We start from the raw sequence: 18,337 nt of genomic DNA on the forward strand, positions 1-18,337 counted from the left end.
GGAGTCTGACCTGATGCTTTGGAGCTCACGAACCGTGGCTCAGGGCATTATATGAACTGGTCCCCACAACTATGAGGTCAGACACCTCTTCTGTATCAGGTGAGGCTCAGAGGGATGGAGGTTTGCCTGGGCCCATCTTCCAGACGTGCCAAGAGGACTGGCCTGGGGCCGGGCAGCACGGGAGGGCGCGCTCACAGACACACGCCCATGCACAGACACACGCCCACACTCACAGGTCGTCCAGCGTCCCGCCCTGCTTCCGGCCCATGGGGCTGCGCTGCAGGTCCACGATGTCCGTCTGCAGAGCCATCATCCGCTCCACCAAGTGCTTCACCTCGTTCTCCTGGAGACAGAGCCGCGCTGAGGCTGACCGACTCGGCCAGGGACTCCCGAGATGCAAGGCTCTCAGGGGAGCCCTTGGGCCTCACCACGGACCTTCAGCTGACCGGCTAGAAGGGACACGGACTTGGGAGTCCACGGCTGGGATCTGGGCCTGCCACACGCCAGCTCTGTGGCCCTGGGGCAGGTCACCCTGGCCCCAAGCTGCAGTCTCCCCTACCACCAACTAGGGCGAGATGTGACGGGGCCCGAGAGGACCTGCCCTGGTCCCGGTATGGAGATAAGCCGGGGCACGCTCCTCTCTCCTAACTCATCCTTGATCTCAGGGGTTATGCCCAAAAGGACAGAGATCGGGGGTGGGGGGGAGGGCGGGGGGTGGAGTGGTGGCTCACATCCCTGTGCCTGAACAAGGGGTCACCCACCTTGAATGAGGCACATGGACACCGATTTATAGAAACAGACGCTATGACACGGAGGGGAGGCTCCCTGTCCGAGTTCACTGGGCAGATGGTGGAAAAGTCCAGGAATAAGCCTTGGGGCCCAGGCTTCCCCCCGAGTGAGGTCCACTGGGGCACTCTGCAACACTGTTCAGCAGCGTCTGATTCACAGCCCTCAGACTTGCCCCTTCAGACCCATTCCTTCCTACGGGTTCAGTGACCCAAGGAGGAGGTCAGGACAACTTCTGACACAACCAAGTACTGCTCCTTTATCCGAGGGCCCTTCTCAGGGGAAGAGGTCTGCACTCCCCAGGACAAGTCACACCAAAAGCCTGACTCAAATCTGTGTGGCTCCCGGACCAGCCACACTGGGGACCTCTGCACAGCACCCCCCACCTCCTGCCAGCAAGCGCTAGCTGAGGGCAGAGAGCCTTGGTAAGAAAATGTGATTTTCGACACAGAAATTGGACTGAGCGCTCAATGAGGAAGGGGGAGGATGGCAGGGAAGGGGATGCCCCCGGCCGGGCTGGGGACCCCAGGGAGCTCCTACCCGTCCACAGAGCTCCACGGCCTGCTCCATCTCCCTCCAGGCCAGCAGCAGCTTGTCCGACGCTGGAGGAAAAACACGGAGGGAAGAAAAAGTTAAAAACAAAATGAAAACACCCCAAAACCAAGCAAGTAAAAAGGAACTCCATTATAAGAGGACAAAAAAACACTTGAGAAAGAAGAGTTTAATAGTCTCTCCAGACTTATTGCAAAGGACACACTCACTGATCCCAAATTCTGTCTGCTCCCTGTACTTCTCCAGGTCAATCTGGATGCTGGTCTTAAAGAAGTCCAGCTTGGCCTTGAGCTGCTGAGACATGGAGGCCATGGAGTTCTTCATCTTGGACAGACAGCTGTTGTTCCGCAGCAGATTCATCCTGCAGGGGCCCCGAGAGACACACCGTGGGTGTCTTTGGGATCCAGGTACCACTTCCCGGACAATAATAAAAGCGGCCTCCAACACCTTGGCAGGCCCCTGCTATAATTAGTATAATCATAACCAGAGCAGCCACTTATAAGCATCACAACAACTTCCTGCCCGTAGCAATGGGTGAGGCTCTGCTCCGAAACTGGAATTAGGTGAAGTGCCGTGCAAAGGAACCCAGACCAGCCACAACCTGGGGAAGGAGTCGGCCCGGTCTGGCAGGGTGGCCGACGCACAGTGGAGCCAGCCCTTCCCAAGTCCCGGGCCTGCCCTCCGGCTGGCCGCCCCCGCCCCGTCCACAGCCCTGCTCTGAGCTGACCACACGTGCCTGGTGGGTCTAACAGGCCCTCCCTCCATCCCACCCACCAATGGCTTCCCGCCCTTCCAGAGCAGCGTCTCCCTCCTGCCCCTCCCGATGGCAGCCGACCCTGGGCCCCCGCCTTGGCCCCTGCCCCGCGGCCAGGCCACAGGGCACTCTGGGCACACGGCGCCCCACGGCCGGGCACCTACATGGCTGCGCGCTGGCCCTGCTGCAGGCGGCTGCAGTCTTCCTTCAGGGCCTGGATGCTGTGCCAGACTTGGCCCCACACCTTCCGCAGCTGGAAGAAGGGGAGGTTCCTCTTGGGCTCTTGCACTGAACGGAAACACACGCGATGGTCAGGGCGCAGCGCCTGCGGTGGACGACGGCATCCCGCCCCTGGAGCCCGCTGGCTCACCCACAGCGCTCGGTTATGTAACAGCTCGACTATTACACAACCGCGTGGGGTGTTGGGCCCGGTTCCTGTTGCTCAGTTTTGCACACGTCCAAATTTACAGATGCACAGAACCCCCTGGAAGGAAGACCCAGAAGTCTGGAAGCAGTTTTCCCTGGGAACTTGGGGACACAGAGGGGCTTACTCTTCACCGTATTATTCTATTGTGCCTTTTGGTATCTTGTGCGTATATTAATTACTAACATACAAAGACAACTTCAAAAATAAACAAGATGGTTTTGCGATTCAAAGTTAACGGCCCGTGGACCATCTTCTCTGTCCTCTGTTTAGATGAGGCTGAAATTAACAGACGATGTCCTGTCCTGCCTCTGGCGGGGCTGCTCCTCTCATGAGCAACTGAAGATGGCTGTCTGAGGACCGGGTGGACTCACCTGCTTGGGGGGGGACTCCTCCCTTGGGCCAGGGCTCTCCCCCTAGCTTTGTCCCAAGAGCTGTAAGGGAATATTTTTTAAAAGAATAGGGGGCTCTTACGGATGCAGCTGACGCTTTCAGGCTGGGGCTGTGGGGAGACCTGGCTTTCATAGGCGACCCTGCTGTTGTCAAAGAGGAAAACGAGGTCCATGTCCAGCGTGCGGCCCTCATTCAGCTGCAAAGGGACCAGAGGCAAAATGAGATCTCGTGGCCCCCACCCCACTGTCCCCCAAGAAACGGGGGAGACTACAGAGCGTCCTCGGCCAGGACCTGCCAGGGGCCCACTAGGCCTCTCCCAGCGCCTCTGGCCTCTCCTGCCCTGGGCTGTTCCCTTTACACTTATTACCTGAATGCACACCTTATCTACACTCTGCTCTATCCTCTGTCTGTCTTTACCGTGTAACTCAGATGCTTGCCACCTCCTTTACTGTCCAATGCCTCTTCCCCTGTGTTAAATTTGCAGCTCATTCTGTGCAGCGGTCAGCACGGCGCTGCACATGACAGGGTCAAAAGCAGTTCCGGTGACGTGGAAGGATGAAGCATCGCTTTGGCAGCAAGGGCAAAAGGCACCCCCAGTGGTCTGGAAGGAACAGGTAAGGCGTGGGGCGAGCCATGTCTCCTACCAAACCTGCAGGGTCTCACGTTCCAACCTCAGAGAGGGCAGGTACCTGCCCGGCGGTGGGGCGGACAGGCCTGGTGCTCGCAGGATGCCGGACTCACCTTGCCTTCCGAGAGGCACTGGACTGCGGGCCTGTCGGGGATCAGGGCCAGCCCCGCCTCCTGCAGCAGCTCCTGGTCCTCCTCAAGGATGCCTGTGTCCTGGCGGATGCGCGCCTTCAGGCTCTGCAGGCTCTCATCCTCGGTCACGGGGTAGGTGTGCATGGTGCCTGTGACCATGTTCAGGACGTGAAGCAGCTGCAACAACCCGGGGGTCACGGGAGGGTTACGAGAGGGTGATGGGAGGGTTATGGGAGGGTCATGGGAGGGTTACGGGAGACACCGCTCGACGGGGACGCCTGCCTGCTGGCCCAGATGTGCTGCTCCTCCCCACAGCACCCGGCTTCTTGGAGGCCCCGCCCAGGGTCCGCACGCCGGAGTCTTTACCCTCCTGTGTGTCCACGGCGACGGCCTCAAGGGTCCCATCACACACCTCACGTGGGACACCCTCACAGAAGCCCGCCTTTGCCCAGGGGTCAGGGGGCCCACAGCTTCGGGCGAACTGGGCGCAGGTTCACCTTCAAGTTCAAGATGTCGTCCAGAGCCTTGAAGCAGCCGTTGGGCCCATAGACGGGGTCGGTGCCCCTCTGGCGCGGGTGCCACATCAGCATTAGCTGCAGCCACTTCTCCAGCCGCTGGGCCAGGACGCTGAGAAGGTGGGGGCGGGGGTGTGTGTGTGCATGCGTGCACGTGTGAGGCCCAGCGCCAGCTTCCCATCCCACATGTGCACACGTGTGTGTGAAGTCCAGCACCAGCTTCCCATCCCACATGTGCGCACATGTGCATGAGGCCCAGCACCAGATTCCCGCCCGACGTATGTGCGTGCACGTTCACACATGTGCGTGTGTCTTAGGCCCAGCAACAGCTTCATGGTGCACGTGGGGACTGAAACGCACACACGCTTCTCATGTCCCTCGTGACCATTGCACGACGGGGCCAAAGTGATCCCTAAGGCTGAACCACCCTGAGGACGGGTGAGCCTTCCCTTAACAAGACGAATCGCTCGGGGGCCCACCCCCCGCCCCCACCCTCCCATCAGGGACCTCTGGGCCGAGGGCTGTGCGAGACCCTCTAGGCAGCTTTCCACACGCTGTGCAGCCCCCTCCCACATCAGGAGCACCGCCCAACGATCTGGACCCACACCGCGGATTCGGTTCGCGTCGTCAGTCGCTCCCTGGAAAGCGTCTGAGGGGTCCACACTGCACTGCTGGGCACCCCCCAGCACTCGCAGCAGCCCTCCCTGCCCCTCGACAGAAGCCCTCCAGAGGCCAACATCGCTACCCACTGCCTCTCCTTGGCTGCCCCCAAGTCCTTCCCCCTTGAAGAGCCTTCCTCTTCATCCACCCGCCCTGCATATCTGTCCAGATCCTTCCGGGAAGTTCCAGCCCAGCTCGTCCACAGGGGTCCCCCCTCCCCGTCCTCCAAAGACTCATGGAAACTGTAAGCCGTGCGCCTCGGCAGTGGGGCTGCCGGCTGTCTCCTGAACCATCTCCCGGTTCTGGTAAGATTACCCGACGGCTCATATTCTGGCTCTGAGACCAGACCGCTATGCTGTTCAAAATGCAAAGGTTTATTTGTTGACAATAACCCAGTGCTGGGCTGCAGGACGGGCAAAGAGCAATAAGGTGAATTCCCTACCCCTCAGAGGCTTACGGCTGACCAGGAGGTAAGCCCTCTGCAAGACCAAATGCCTGCAAGGCAGAGTCACCAAGGGTGAAGAGGGCGACAAACGGTGCTGGGAACTGAGGAGGTGACTCCAGACGGGCGGGGTGGGGACAGCGTTCTAAGGCCGAGACGGACCACGGCAGGACTGGGGGTCAGAGCTGCTGGGGACGTTGGCCCCGACCCCCATCTTTAGGAAGGGAACACAGGCCGCGGAGGAGGTGGCGGCGGTGGCCAGGGCCGTACCTGTTGAGGTTGTTGGGGTGTGGCAGCGAGCTGGAGAACTTCACGGTCCCGTTCAGGTCCTCGCTCACCACGATGTCCATCTCGCTCTTCTGCCGGACTTTGGAGTGCCTGTGGACGTGGGCACCCGACCGTCACGCTGCGTGTAGCAACCCTGGTGTCAGCGGGCGGCCAGCAGCCCCTTACACGGGTGACCTTCCACTTGACAACCGGACAGGATCCCCCTGGGTTGCTGCTGAACCACTTGTGAGGCCCAGCAACCCGCTGGGACGCTTCTTTGGGAGGTTAAGGGCGTCGGTACTGCCCGGTGAGAGTCAGTAACCTTCGGGCTTGTACTGCTGTCTCCTGATCTCACCCTGGCTCATCCTGCCCATTCTGTTACTCTCCATCTAACACAGAGAATGAAGACAGGACGTCTGCACCGCGGCTCCTTCACATGAAATCTGCACACGCCACGCGCTTCCCTCTAAATGCAACGGCCATGCCTGACTTCTGAAGGCGAGTGAAGCGCTAGCATTTTCCAACTAGGAGACCCTTTTGATGTATCTGAAATAGCGTCTGAAGGAAAAAAGATTTTAAACTGGCTTCACATGTTCTCGGAGACAAGGGTGATGATAGGAGTCTGAACAACGCTTCACAGAGACTCAAGCGCTGACAGTGAACGCACCCTTCTCCGCCCGAAGACCTCCGTGGGGTAGCCAGTTTTCAGCCCCCCATCCCTCACCCTCACCAGGGGAGGAAATGACCTGCCCAAGGTCACACAACTAGAGAAAGACAGAACCAGGGGCTTGGATCCAAGGTCAGGTGCTCTTTCTACTCTGTCTGAATGTCCACGTCCTTCCTTTCCAAAAAGACGTTGGATATTCAGACGGAAAATGCTTCAGCCTGAAGTCTCATTGGCAGGGCAGTGAACTGAGCCACGTGGAGCACATGGAACCTGGAAGAGCCCGGGTGTGGCTCCAACCTGCCTGCTGGGAGTCAGGCTGTCATTACACATGATGGGATGGTGCTCCGATAGAAAGTGAAGTCTGTCAACGGGAAACTAAATAAAAGGACGCAGCGAGTGACATGCTTACTGCTTAGGCTGGTCCTAAATGTACTTTCAAGACTGGTCCTTCAAAGCAGCTTTATGATAGGATAATAAAGCTCAAATTGCATTTGTCCTGAAATTACTATCTACCTGACGTTTGAGATGAGAGTGAAATTGGAAAAGTTGCCTAAGGCATTACAGGCAGACCAGATGGACACGTCTCATAAACTCTCCGGTTTCAGAGATGTGTGCTTGGAAGTGGTCACCTGGCCTCCCAGCAACGGGAGGGAGGCTGGCTCTGCAGACAGCCAGGCCATCAGGGGTGGTTTCAAAAGGCATTTCCTTTAATTCTGATGGATTCTGATTCACCTTGCTATAAATAATGGAAACACTAACATTTGAATGGAAGAACTGCAGTCATCCCTCGGTGAGTTAAAAACACGACGCACGTAGAGACATTTAAAGTCACAGTCGTGACGGTCGCATGATGTGGCGTGAGTGTAACGCAGGGAGCGAAGTCAGCACTGCAGAGCCCAGCTCTGGGCGTGGCTTGTGCTATCGTCAGTCCCCACGGGAGGGCGCCCTCCGCCCCGTCACCAGGCCCCTCGGGCGCAGAGACCGATTTCTGGTAAACGTGACCGAACTGGACTGCATCACAGAAAGCTATCCTTGAACAGACTTCAAAGCCTACGTCTTGGTCTTACAAATAAACGTTCTCTGATTTAAGTACCTGTGTCCTTTGAGAAAGTCCGTGTTTTTGGTACTTCCTGAAAGATACTGAGAAACGTGACATCAGCCAGTGGTGCCTCACAAAGAGGGCAGGGGGAGAGGACCTTTGCATGTTCCTGGTGGAAACGTTCTTTATACAAACTTTCTGTGGAGCACGTTGTTAGCACAAATCAAAAACCTCGAACATGCGCACGATCTTTTGATCCCACCTCTAGGAACTTATCCCAGGGAAATAACTGTGGATGGACCAGGATTTCCCTACATAACAAGTTGTTTCAGTTAAGTGTGAAAGGCAGGTTCTATGAGAGTATGTATGGTAACCTACTTTGTTTTTTGAACAAACACAGGCGCACAGAAGAAGAGCCTGGAGACGGAGAAATGTTAGTGGCGGCGGGAGGAAATTCTCGGTGTGAAAACCCTGGAGGAGCACTCGCAGGGTGGCATGCCTGCGATGTCATCACCGAGTTGAGAAGGGGCGAAATCCACAAATGAGCCAGCGGACAGATACATGCCCGCTCGCTTGGGGACGCACAAAACATCCCTGGAGATGGACCCAAAGCCAACAGCGCCAGGCGTCTGTTCGGGGGGCGGGGGGGAACCAAGCAGGTGGCGTGGGATGACTTTGCACTCTTCTGCTTTCTGAAGGATGAACCCCGTGAACTTAGCACTGCTCCAAACACTAAAACTGGAGATAAAAATTTCTGGACAACAGTACTATCGTTTCAGTAGTGTGTGGTCCCTCAAGGAATCATTGTGAATGAACCCTAATTGATTCAAGGGAACATTAACTTTTAAATGATGCATTTCAGTAATGATTAACTTTTATGTATATAATGAACCACATATTAGTATTACAATTAGAAGAAAAGTTTAAAAATATAGAGTAGTTTTTAAAACCTTAATCATATTCCTTATTAGAAAATATCTTTTTGGCAGTGTACTCGGTTCACATTTTAAGCCACTGTCTGATGCTTTTAAAACCAAATTTCATAGTTTCTGGTCTTACATTTAGATCTTTAATCCATTTTGAGTTTGTTTTCATGTATAGTGTTACAAAGTGTTCTAGTTTCATTCTTTTACCAATACAGTATATTAACGCATATATATGGAATTTAGAATGATGGTAACAACGATCCTATATGCAAGGCAGCAAAAGAAACACAGATGTCAAGAACAGACTATTGGACTATATGCGAGAAGGCGAGGGTGGGATGATATGAGAGAATAGCATTGAAACGTGTATATTTCCATATGTAAAAAAGAAAAAAATTTGTACTGAGGTGCAGTAAAATTTGTCAACAACAAACTTTCATATAAATACGTCTCATTATTTGTCACGTGAACATGCCCTTTGCTTGTTTACCAACAGAGAGTGTTGTTGGCGTAAGCGCACACCACATACACACACTCTGTAAACACACTGGCCTCCTGCCCTGCACAGAGCAGTCATTTACACGGACTGGATTTAAGGCTGTTAAGGTTCAGAATCCAGGCCAACACTTAACACTCCGTATCTCTAGGCTTTTGGAACTCAGACTGTGCACACGCCGGGTCCCAACAGGACCTCCTCTGGGTGACAGATCATAGGCCCAGCCTGGGGCGCCCCACGAGACTGGGAAGGCGAGGGATGTCTGACACAGACAGGGGACGCTCTCCCGGGGGGCGGGCCCGGGCCCTCACTCACCACTGCACCGGCTGCCAGTTGGGCAGGAAAGGCCGGAAGCCGGTGATGCACTCGAAGGCCAAGGTGCCGAAGCTCCAGTAGTCCACGGTCACCGTGTACTTCTGCTGCTCCAGCAGCTCGGGGGCCTGAGGGGGGCAGAGAAACACACCTGAGCTGACCGCACGCTGAGGGGCCACCACGGTGGGGGGCACCCGGCATTCTGATCTGCCCCACGTTCCCCGGACCCCGCTCGAGGGAGGAGGTGACCATGAATCTGGCAGGTGGCACTTAGATTCTCTCTGATCTCATTCCATCCCGGGGCTGAAACAAGGGCCTGCAGGGGGCGGGGGGTGAGGTGTGTTGTGCACCCTTCTCCCGGGCACCGTGCAGGGCCACAAGGGGAAGTGATCCAGGCCACACCAACCCCGGCACAGCGTATGCAACAACTGCCAGCCAGTCCCCTAATGCGGAGCAGTCAGGCTGGGGTGACAGGAAGCTTCCCAGCACAGGCGGGGTGGGGCTGGCTCAGGGTGCCTGAGGGCAGACGCCCCGGAAAGGACCCTGAGGTGCGCAGGTGTGCCGGCAGGACTGAGCCCAGGCTGGCTGCAGGCGGGACACGAAGGACCACAAGCCCAGAGGAGAAGCGTGGGATGGTCAGGTCGACCTCTGCGTCTGGTTCTGGACAGACATTTTGGCCCCGTGAGTGGTCAGAGCTCGGGCCCCGCATTCACTGCTGCTGAGCCGACAAGGGGTCCAGGGGACACAGGGCAGGACCCCCAGGATCCTGCTCCATGGGCACAGGTGTTAAGTCACAGCTCCGATCCCTGCCCTGACACCTATACCCCCCAGAGCAGGTGATAAAAGGACAGCGGTCCCAGCGGGGGTTAGTGGGAAGTGTGGATGCACTCAAAAGGACCTCAATGACTGCTTTTTCTCTTTTTTATGTAAGACCCAGGTAGGCTATTTAAGCTCATGGAGCCCAGTGGCTTTCAACTTTCTTTTGTTTTTCTTTTATAAACTGCAGACTCTGTTATTCAGTCCACATTTTCTGACCATTTGCATGCATGCAATCTATCACTAAGTCCTGCTGAGCCTATTCCAGGCCCTTCTTGGGTTTTTTTTTTTTGGTTGTTGTTTGCTTGTGTCTTTTTTTTTTGGCCATACTGCGTGGCTTGTGGGATCTTAGTCCCCCGACCAGGGATCAAACTCTGGCCCTTGGCAGTAAAAGCGTAGAGTCCTAACCAGTGGACCCCCAGGGATGCCCGTTTCAGGCACTTCTTGAGCCGTCCTCTACGTCCTCACAGCTACCCACTGGCTCAGACTAGCCCACCCCAACAGCCTCCACGCCACTCGCCCACTACCTGCAATTCACTCTCTACGTTGTGCCAAATGCGGTCTCTTCCAAAGGTAAACCTGATTCCTCTCACGCTTAAGACCCTTCACCGTCTCTCCAGAGGTTTCAGGATCAAGTCTGGAGTCTCTAATGCAGCCAGTGAGGCTCTGAATGATCTGTCCCTCACCTCCCTCTCCAGCCTCAACCCGAGATGCCCTCCTCCTTCTTCTCTGGTTCCGGCCGTGCCTTCTGGGTGCCTCTGGTTGCCCCCCCCGCCCCCCCCACCTGGAACTCCCTCTTTGTCCCCTAGCCCCCGGACCCTGTAGGTCCAACACCAGGTCCTCCTAACATATGTTCCAACATCTTGCACTTTCCCTTCGCAGTCCTTATCACAACTCTCATCGCTTTGTTATCTGTGTATCAGGGCCATGTCCGCCTTCTTCTTAAACTCTAAAATTATGACACTTGCAGCATGTCTGCAGGAAGTAAGAGCTTCCAGGAAAAACAAGTTTGGGAAGCACTGGGTTCCAAGTAAAGTGGCTTTCTTAGTATAAGAAAGAAATATATTTAAGTGAGGGTTTGATGTATGAAGCACGGCACCCAGAACCAGAGCCCTGTGACAACCTGGAGGGGTGGGGTGGGGTGGGGAGGCAGGCAGGTGGGCGGGGGACTCAGGATGCGGGGGGACATGTGTATGCCCATGGCTGATTCATACTGACGTGCGGCAAAAACCATCACAATATTGTAAAGCAATTATCCTCCAATTAAAGAAATAATTTTTTTTAAAGGCTTAAATATATGCATGTGCAATGTGGTTCCCCCCCCCAAAAAAATAAAACATAAAAAGGAAAAATTACAGGTGATCAATATTTCTTGGATGAACAGGGGACTCAAATAGAACCATAATATTCAGACCAAGTAAGAAGAAAGGGTGGGAGCTGGAAGCTAGCCCTGTCCTCGTGGCCCCTGAGATGCTGCGTGGGAACGGAGGCCCCTTTGGAGCAGCGGGAACCTGGTTTAAACTCTCTGGGCTTAAACACGGCAGCACGGGGGGTCACAGGACACGTGTGGGACCAGGAGCAGAGCCCATTAGACACAAGAGGATGACCGCGTCCCTCCACAGGGCCTCTGGGAGGGTGAGGAGTCTGACCTCACACACCAGCATGTCTCCTGTGCATCCAGGAATCATCCAGAGAGCCGGCAAGCTCCAACTGCAGAAGGCAAGGAAGGAAGCAGAGCCCTGCAGACATGGCCTCCCGAGAGAGGCTGACGCGCAGACCTGGGAACCCCGCCTCTTACCAGGTACTGCAGGGTCCCCACGAAGGAAGTGCAGAGGCTGCCCTGGTCCAGCTCCTTGGCGTACCCCAGGTCAATAATTTTGTGTATTAACTGAAAGAAAAACCAAGAAGGGGGAGACATCTGAGGGTTATGCGAGTCCACTGTCCTTCAAGAATCCTGAACACCTCTGCTGGCACAGAGGGTATCTCTGAATTCCTAGTCCTAAGACCCTAAGCTCCTAAGGACCGCCGAATACACAGGAGAATGCCCTAGACATGGTAGGTTCAGGCAAAAGAAAACAATGTAAAAACGCCAGGCACGTGTCCTCCCTTGCCTGGCGATCACCTGCTAGAGGAAGGTCAGAATTAGGAGACGACGCACCGGCCGTCAGGATTGCAAACCCTGGACCTGATGTGACGTGAAGGACCAGGCGAGGTTCCTTCTCAGTAAACACCTTGAATTCTCAAACCTCCGATGGACTGCTGGGAATGAGTGTGAACAGGGACAGAGGTGAGGGCTAGGACAGGCGTGGGCTATGCCTGGGATGCTGACGGAAGCTGCCAGGGAGAGATCAGATGGCCCACGGCTGAGTGGCTGCATTCCACTGAGCCGTGCTCCCCACCCAGCTGAACAAACACGGTCCAGTCCTGCGGGGAGGTGACCCCACACCTGAGCGGGGGCCTCCTGAGAGCTCTGGGGAAACTGCAGGCTGGACCAGGCCAGCTCCAAATACATCCTTTCAGCCACATCCAGAACCCACCTACAGCTGGATTCCCTGTGAGCTTCAAAAGCTGAGGCTCCCAAACAAATGGAAAACAAAAAAAGTCCGTTTCCAAGAAGTGCGAAGCCCAAAGGCTGGCGGGTGGCAGTTGGAAGGTAAACATTATTTTTCTTATCAGATTCCTGCAACTTGAGGCAGTTAACAATGTGGTCTGTTCAAATTGGCTTCAATCTGTGAGCCAGAACTTTGCCCTGGATTTTGTTTTGATTCAAAGAACGCTCCCAGAGAATCAAAGCAAATACGTGAGCAAGGAAACCCAAACATAAGCAGACACGCAAAGCACATTCCTCGCTCCCTGCTGCCTGCCCCCAGCTGCTCAGCCCACCCTCGCCCGCCCCTCCCCGAGGCTGGCCCACAGGGTCACTCACTCTCTGCTCCCCTTGCTGCAGGACAATGTTTTCTGGCTTTAAATCCCGATGGATGATTCTGTTCTCGTGAAGGTATCGAAGCGCGGAGGCTGAGAGGGTGGAAAGGGGAGTGAGTTCCCATCAAGCCCGGACAGTGCCTTTTACTCAGCACTGCCTCCCCAATGAAAGATGGTTATCGCGTGTCCCAGACACACAACCCGACTCAGTGCAGGGGCTCGCGGTGAAGATGGAGGGGACAGGTCCACAGACGCCCCGCAGGTGAAGGGAGGGGACCTGGCTATGTGAGCAGAACTTGGGCCAGCACCAGAATCTGCCTGGTTCACGCAAAGAACTCTGAGCCTTCCATCCACGAGGTCACCACCTTCAGTCTCGAGCAGCGGTTCTCAAACGGCACTGCCTGGTCCAGCAGCATCCAGACTTGGTAGACAGAAATGCCAAACCCTCGGGTCCCGCCCCAGGTGGAGTCAATCAGAAACTGGGGGTGGGGGGACCCCGCGGTCTGCTCTTTACCAAGCCCTCCAGGTTTGAGACGGGGACCTTCTCTGGTCTAGAGGCTTGAAAAGTAAATTCTGCAGGGTGGGCAAGGGAGACGGGCCCTCTGGGCAGATAGCACTTGGTCATGGGATGCAGAGGATGCAGGGCAGAGCTGCCTCTGGGGAATAAGTGGGGTGGGGAGCCTAGAAGGGGAGAGTGGGGGGCGCCTTCAATACATCTGCCGGTCCAATGTGCGTCTGCTGTGTGCCCCGTCCTCTGCTGGGCTTTCAGGGCCGGGAAATAAGGGAGGACATGGTTCCCAACTTTAAAGGGCTCAGACTCTAGCTGACAAGGAAGCAGCCCGCACCATCCGGCTCACTTGCTACCACAGCCTCGGCTATGAAGAGCAAACGTGACAACATGACCCAGGACGGCCGAGGCTCAGAGGCCAATCAGGACGTGGTTTTCACCCCCAAGAGAGGTTTTAACAGAAGTCCTAACAACCTGTATGTCCCACAAATGAAAGAAACAAAGAAGTATTGGAAAGAGATAAAATGATCTTTATCTGAAAATGATCTGACTCTAAGCATAAAAGACTCAACAGACTAAAAACGGGAAAATGTAGTAAGTTGTCTGGAAGCAAAACAAACAGATACAAATCAACAGCTTTTGTCCCTGTCATAGATCCAGTTGCAAGGAAAAAAAAAAAAAAATCCCATTCACACTAACAGCAAAAATTCTAAAATACCACAGGATAAATTTAGCAAAAAAAAAAAAAAAATAGCTTCACGGGAAGAAAACTATATGGCATAACACAGAGTTTTTAAAAGTTAATGCAACTAGAGAAAAGAGTATGCTGCTGCCGCCAAGTCGCTTCAGTTTTGTCCGACTCTGTGCAACCCCATAGACAGCAGCCCACCAGGCTCCCCCGTCCCTGGAATTCTCCAGGCAAGAACACTGGAGTGGGTTGTCATTTCCTTCTCCAGTGCATGAAAGTGAAAAGTGAAAGTGAAGTCGCTCAGTCGTGTGCGACTCTTAGCGACCCCATGGACTGCAGCCTACCAGGCTCCTCTGTCCATGGGATTTTCCAGGCAAGAGTACTGGAGTGGGGTGCCATTGCCTTCTCCAGCAAAGAGTATGGAGGGTCCTTAAACAACTAAAAATAAAGTTACCAGATGAATCATATATTACTATCTCTAATAAAACTCTAATTCAAAAAGATACACGTACCACTATGTTCACTGAAGTGCTATTTACAACAGCTAAAACATGGAAGCAACCTAAATGCCCATTAACAGATGGACGGATGAAGATGTGGTACATGCACAATGGAATATTACTCAGCCATAAAAAAGAATGAGATAACGCCTTGCAGCCACAAGGATGGACCCTGAGATTATCACAGGAAGTGAAACAAATCAGACAGAGAAAGATAAGTATCATATGGTATCATTTACATGTGGAATCTAAAAGAAAATGATACAAGTGAACTTATATACAAACACGAATAGACTCATAGACATGGAAAACAAACTTATGGTTACCAAAGGGGAAGAAGGGGGAGGGATAAATCAGGAGTTTGAGATTAATAAACACACACTACAGTACATAAAACAGATAATCAACAAGGACCTATTGTATAGCACACAACTATATTCAATATCTTGTAATAAACTATAATGGAAAAGAATGAAAAATATATATACACACACATATATATAAGTGAATCACTTTGCTGTACACTTGAAATACTGTAAATCAACTATACTTCAATTAAAAAGAAAGAAAAAAAAATTTATGGCAAAAGATATTATACAAAGAGCCAAAGACCAAAAAAAGTGAAAAAAAATATCTGTAACACATACGCCAAAAAGCATGTATCTATAGACAAAAACTCCTACAAACCAGTAAGAAATCAATCCAGGTGTTAGGGAAGCAACACTACTATTTTTCAAAATCATAATGCTATGTTACTTTTCTAAAGGAAAAAAAATGCATTTTTTTACTTTAAAGGAACATAAAAGAAAAGAAAGAAGTGGGATAGCTAGATGCTTCCCAGGGTTTTAGGTTCAGGCCAGTAGAACTGAAGATAAAGACTGAGGATGGAGTTCAAGAGAAGATTACTATGTTTCTATTTTCCGAGGTTAGGTACATTTAAAAATAATATTATCTACTATCAACAGAACTGAGTAATTAATGATTTAATAAAGAAAAGACCATTCTAATACACAAAGAAAGCAAACCAGTAGAAAAACTGGCAAAGAACACGTGAAGGGGTAACTTATAGGAGTAGAAATGAAACACAGACCGCAAACAATTATGCAATTACGTAAAAAGTCGCTCAAGTTCACTGGCCATCCACAAAATACACATGAAAGGAACAAAATGCCTTTTCACTTCTTCAACCAGAAGGAATTTCAGATGAGATGTAAAAGGCACTCCCTATATCGCTGGAAGGAGTAATAACTGTTGTGCAACTGGGGGAAAGAAACATGGCAAAAGCTATTCACTTTTAAGACGGACGCTATCATTTGACCCTTTGTTTCTGCCTCTGGCCATCCAGCTTACCGTCAGGTACAAATACGGGTGCAGACTGCACAGTGTCAAGTGAAATCATTAGAAACTAATGAAAAGTCACCAATCAGGGAATGGCTGAACGAATTATGGGAAATCCACAGTATAACTGGCAATCATTAAAAATTATTTACGCTTATATTACCTGACTCAGAGGGATGTCAGTGTTGTAATGGCATGAACCTCCTTTTTTATTAGAGGGAAAAAGAGGTCAAAAGCAAAAGTGATAACAACACTGAGAAAAGTTTACTAAAGGTGCTGGGCCAGGGCACAGCAGGGAAGGGGTGCACCCCCAGGGGGAAGAGACACCCTTCGCAGAACCCAAGGGACCAGATATGCCGTGCAAAGACTTTTCGTGCTGAGTGTTTTCTGAAAACACAGGGAAACCCCTGACAGTTAAACACCCAACTTCCACCTTCTCAGGGGTGTTCCAGCTGCACATTAAGTGAAATCGCAAAACCTTTTATTGAATCTGCCCTTAAATCCAGCCCCTGACTGTAGAGTTTCAACATTTCACACTTGTTCCCTCTTCTTCTTTGCTTTCACAACCGGGCACAACAGACTGGCTTAGCTCCAACAAACGTCCAGATGAAGCAACATGCCTACTGCTCTCCGAGGGTACACCCCATATGCCACCCACCTTGTTCTGCTGGGGGACTTCCCTGGCCATCATGGCCATGGTTAAGATGCCCACCCACTGCAAGGGACACGGGTTCCATCCCTGGCTGGGGAACCGAGATCTCATGTACCATGGGGCATGGCAAAAAAAAAAAAAAGACTAGAGCTTCTCATCAGCACTTTCATTTTTTGTTTTACTGGCTAGAGTCAAAGCACAGCGTGAAAACAGGCTCTGATAACCGACTGGGCACAACCCTGCACATGGGGACGCCGCCTCCCCTCACATGAGCTCACAGCCGGCAGGCAGCACCCGTCGGGGAAGACGGGGTGTGTCTGTTCAGCGACCGAGTCCCAAAGGCCCGTGTGGCTGTGTGACATGAGTGTAAGGGGTTCTTACAGAAAGGCGGGGGTCAGTTTGTCCAAGGCCAGGATTCGTGGACACTGAGACTCACTGTAGTTTGAACAAGTAGGAATGCCCGGACTAAGGCAAGGCCTCCGATGCTAGACGTGAACATCTCACTGAGAGTGACGCGGGGTAGGACGAGCGAGGCAGTGCCCCGAGAAGCCCCTGGGGAGGCAGAGCACTCACATCAGACAGAGGGCACAGCTCGATGCTACGACGCTCGAGAGCCGTGCCCGGGTCTTTAGGGAGGATGGAGGGCAAGCCGGTGACCAGCCGGTGACCCTGTTAACAGCGGGCTCTCTTTACACTGAAGCAACTGCACATAACAAACCTGAGCTCTTATTTCGGGAAGTCATTCATTTTCAAATACTTTTTGTCAACTTAATCAAACCTGGCATTAGACAATTATATATATGTGTGTATATATATATATATACACACATACTATGTACTATATACATATGGACACTGTATACGTATATATATACACTATATATACATATTGACTATATATATATATTGATCCTATATATGTTGTTACACGTGGTTTCTTACACTGAGTGAAATGGTCAAAACTTTGACGGGCAAGGGCTCGGTGACAGCTCCCCTTCCAGGATCAGTCCTTGACAGGCTCAGTTCGGTCTGACTGTGCCTTATTTAACAGATCAGGACCGCGGGGGGCAGTTTCGTAAATCAGAATTTTCCCAAGGCAAGAGAACTTAATTTGACTTAACTTAGATGGAACATGAGAATTTGAGATGGAAAAAAAGAAATACCTGTGTGTCTGAAACTTTCTTAAATATCGAAGCCCCTAACAACAGAGGTACTACATGCGTATAAAACTGGAAAAGTGGAACACAAAGCAGGAAAGCCTGCAGGTTCCACGTTCTCACGTTCCAGTGACAGGAAAGAGGTGCCAAGTGGCACTCGTGTGAACTTTATTGCACGTAGCGGCATTTCCTCAGACAGACGCTGCTCGGGGGGGTCTGTGTCAAGCACCGGCCCCCTCCTGGGTCCTTGGCAGGAATGGCACCAGGTCTTGGACTCCAGCTTCCCATCGGCTCGTGAGGGAGACACGGATGTGTAACTGCAGACTGTGACACTCCTGAGTTCTCACTGATGAGCCAGAATCCCAAACCATGCTCCACAGATGAGGGAACAGACAGGCCCAGCTAGACTCCCATGCAGAGAGGTGGCTGAGTGAGGCCTATGTCCACAAAGCCTACTGACCACACCCTGAGCTGAAAGGAACCACTGAGCTCTCCTGAGCACATGCTTGCTCGGGATACGTGCCGTGGGGAAGAGACGCAAAGATCGATGGACTAGGGATGCTCCGGGTGGTCCAGCAGTTAAAGAATCCGCCTGCCAGTGCAGGGGACACAAGTTTGATCCCTGGTCCAGGAAGAGTCCATGTGCCATGGAGCAACCAAGCCCGTGCGCCACAACGACTGAGCCCGTGTGCCTGGAGCCTACACTCTGCAACGAGAAGCCCCCGCAGTGACCCGCCTGTGCACCGCAATGCAGAGGAGCCCCG

The 18,337-nt window shown here is 52.7% G+C and overlaps 1 protein-coding gene across 10 annotated transcripts in view; it reads right to left on the reverse strand.

Annotated features, from left to right (window-relative positions):
* IKBKB (inhibitor of nuclear factor kappa B kinase subunit beta) overlaps positions 1–18,337 on the reverse strand; it is a 50,662-nt gene that overhangs the window by 7,603 nt on the left and 24,722 nt on the right. For 7 of the 10 annotated variants that reach the window (XM_081519086.1, XM_081519085.1, XM_081519082.1 and 4 more), the window contains 11 exons: positions 12,735–12,823; positions 11,607–11,696; positions 8,996–9,120; positions 5,556–5,663; positions 4,166–4,295; positions 3,651–3,845; positions 2,991–3,105; positions 2,257–2,380; positions 1,548–1,699; positions 1,327–1,388; positions 234–343 (listed from right to left, as the gene is read on the reverse strand). In XM_081519086.1, coding sequence (XP_081375212.1) covers positions 234–343; positions 1,327–1,388; positions 1,548–1,699; positions 2,257–2,380; positions 2,991–3,105; positions 3,651–3,845; positions 4,166–4,295; positions 5,556–5,663; positions 8,996–9,120; positions 11,607–11,696; positions 12,735–12,823 — 1,300 coding nt within the window. Of the gene's footprint in view, positions 1–233; positions 344–1,326; positions 1,389–1,547; positions 1,700–2,256; positions 2,381–2,990; positions 3,106–3,650; positions 3,846–4,165; positions 4,296–5,555; positions 5,664–8,995; positions 9,121–11,457; positions 11,519–11,606; positions 11,697–12,734; positions 12,824–18,337 lie in introns of all 10 variants that reach the window. The other 3 variants (XM_081519087.1, XM_081519088.1, XM_081519083.1) reach the window with 1 other exon arrangement.

Source organism: Giraffa tippelskirchi, chromosome 8, assembly GCF_054371585.1.
Source record: "Giraffa tippelskirchi isolate mGirTip1 chromosome 8, T2T-mGirTip1v1.2.pri, whole genome shotgun sequence".
NCBI classification, from domain to species: domain Eukaryota; kingdom Metazoa; phylum Chordata; class Mammalia; order Artiodactyla; family Giraffidae; genus Giraffa; species Giraffa tippelskirchi.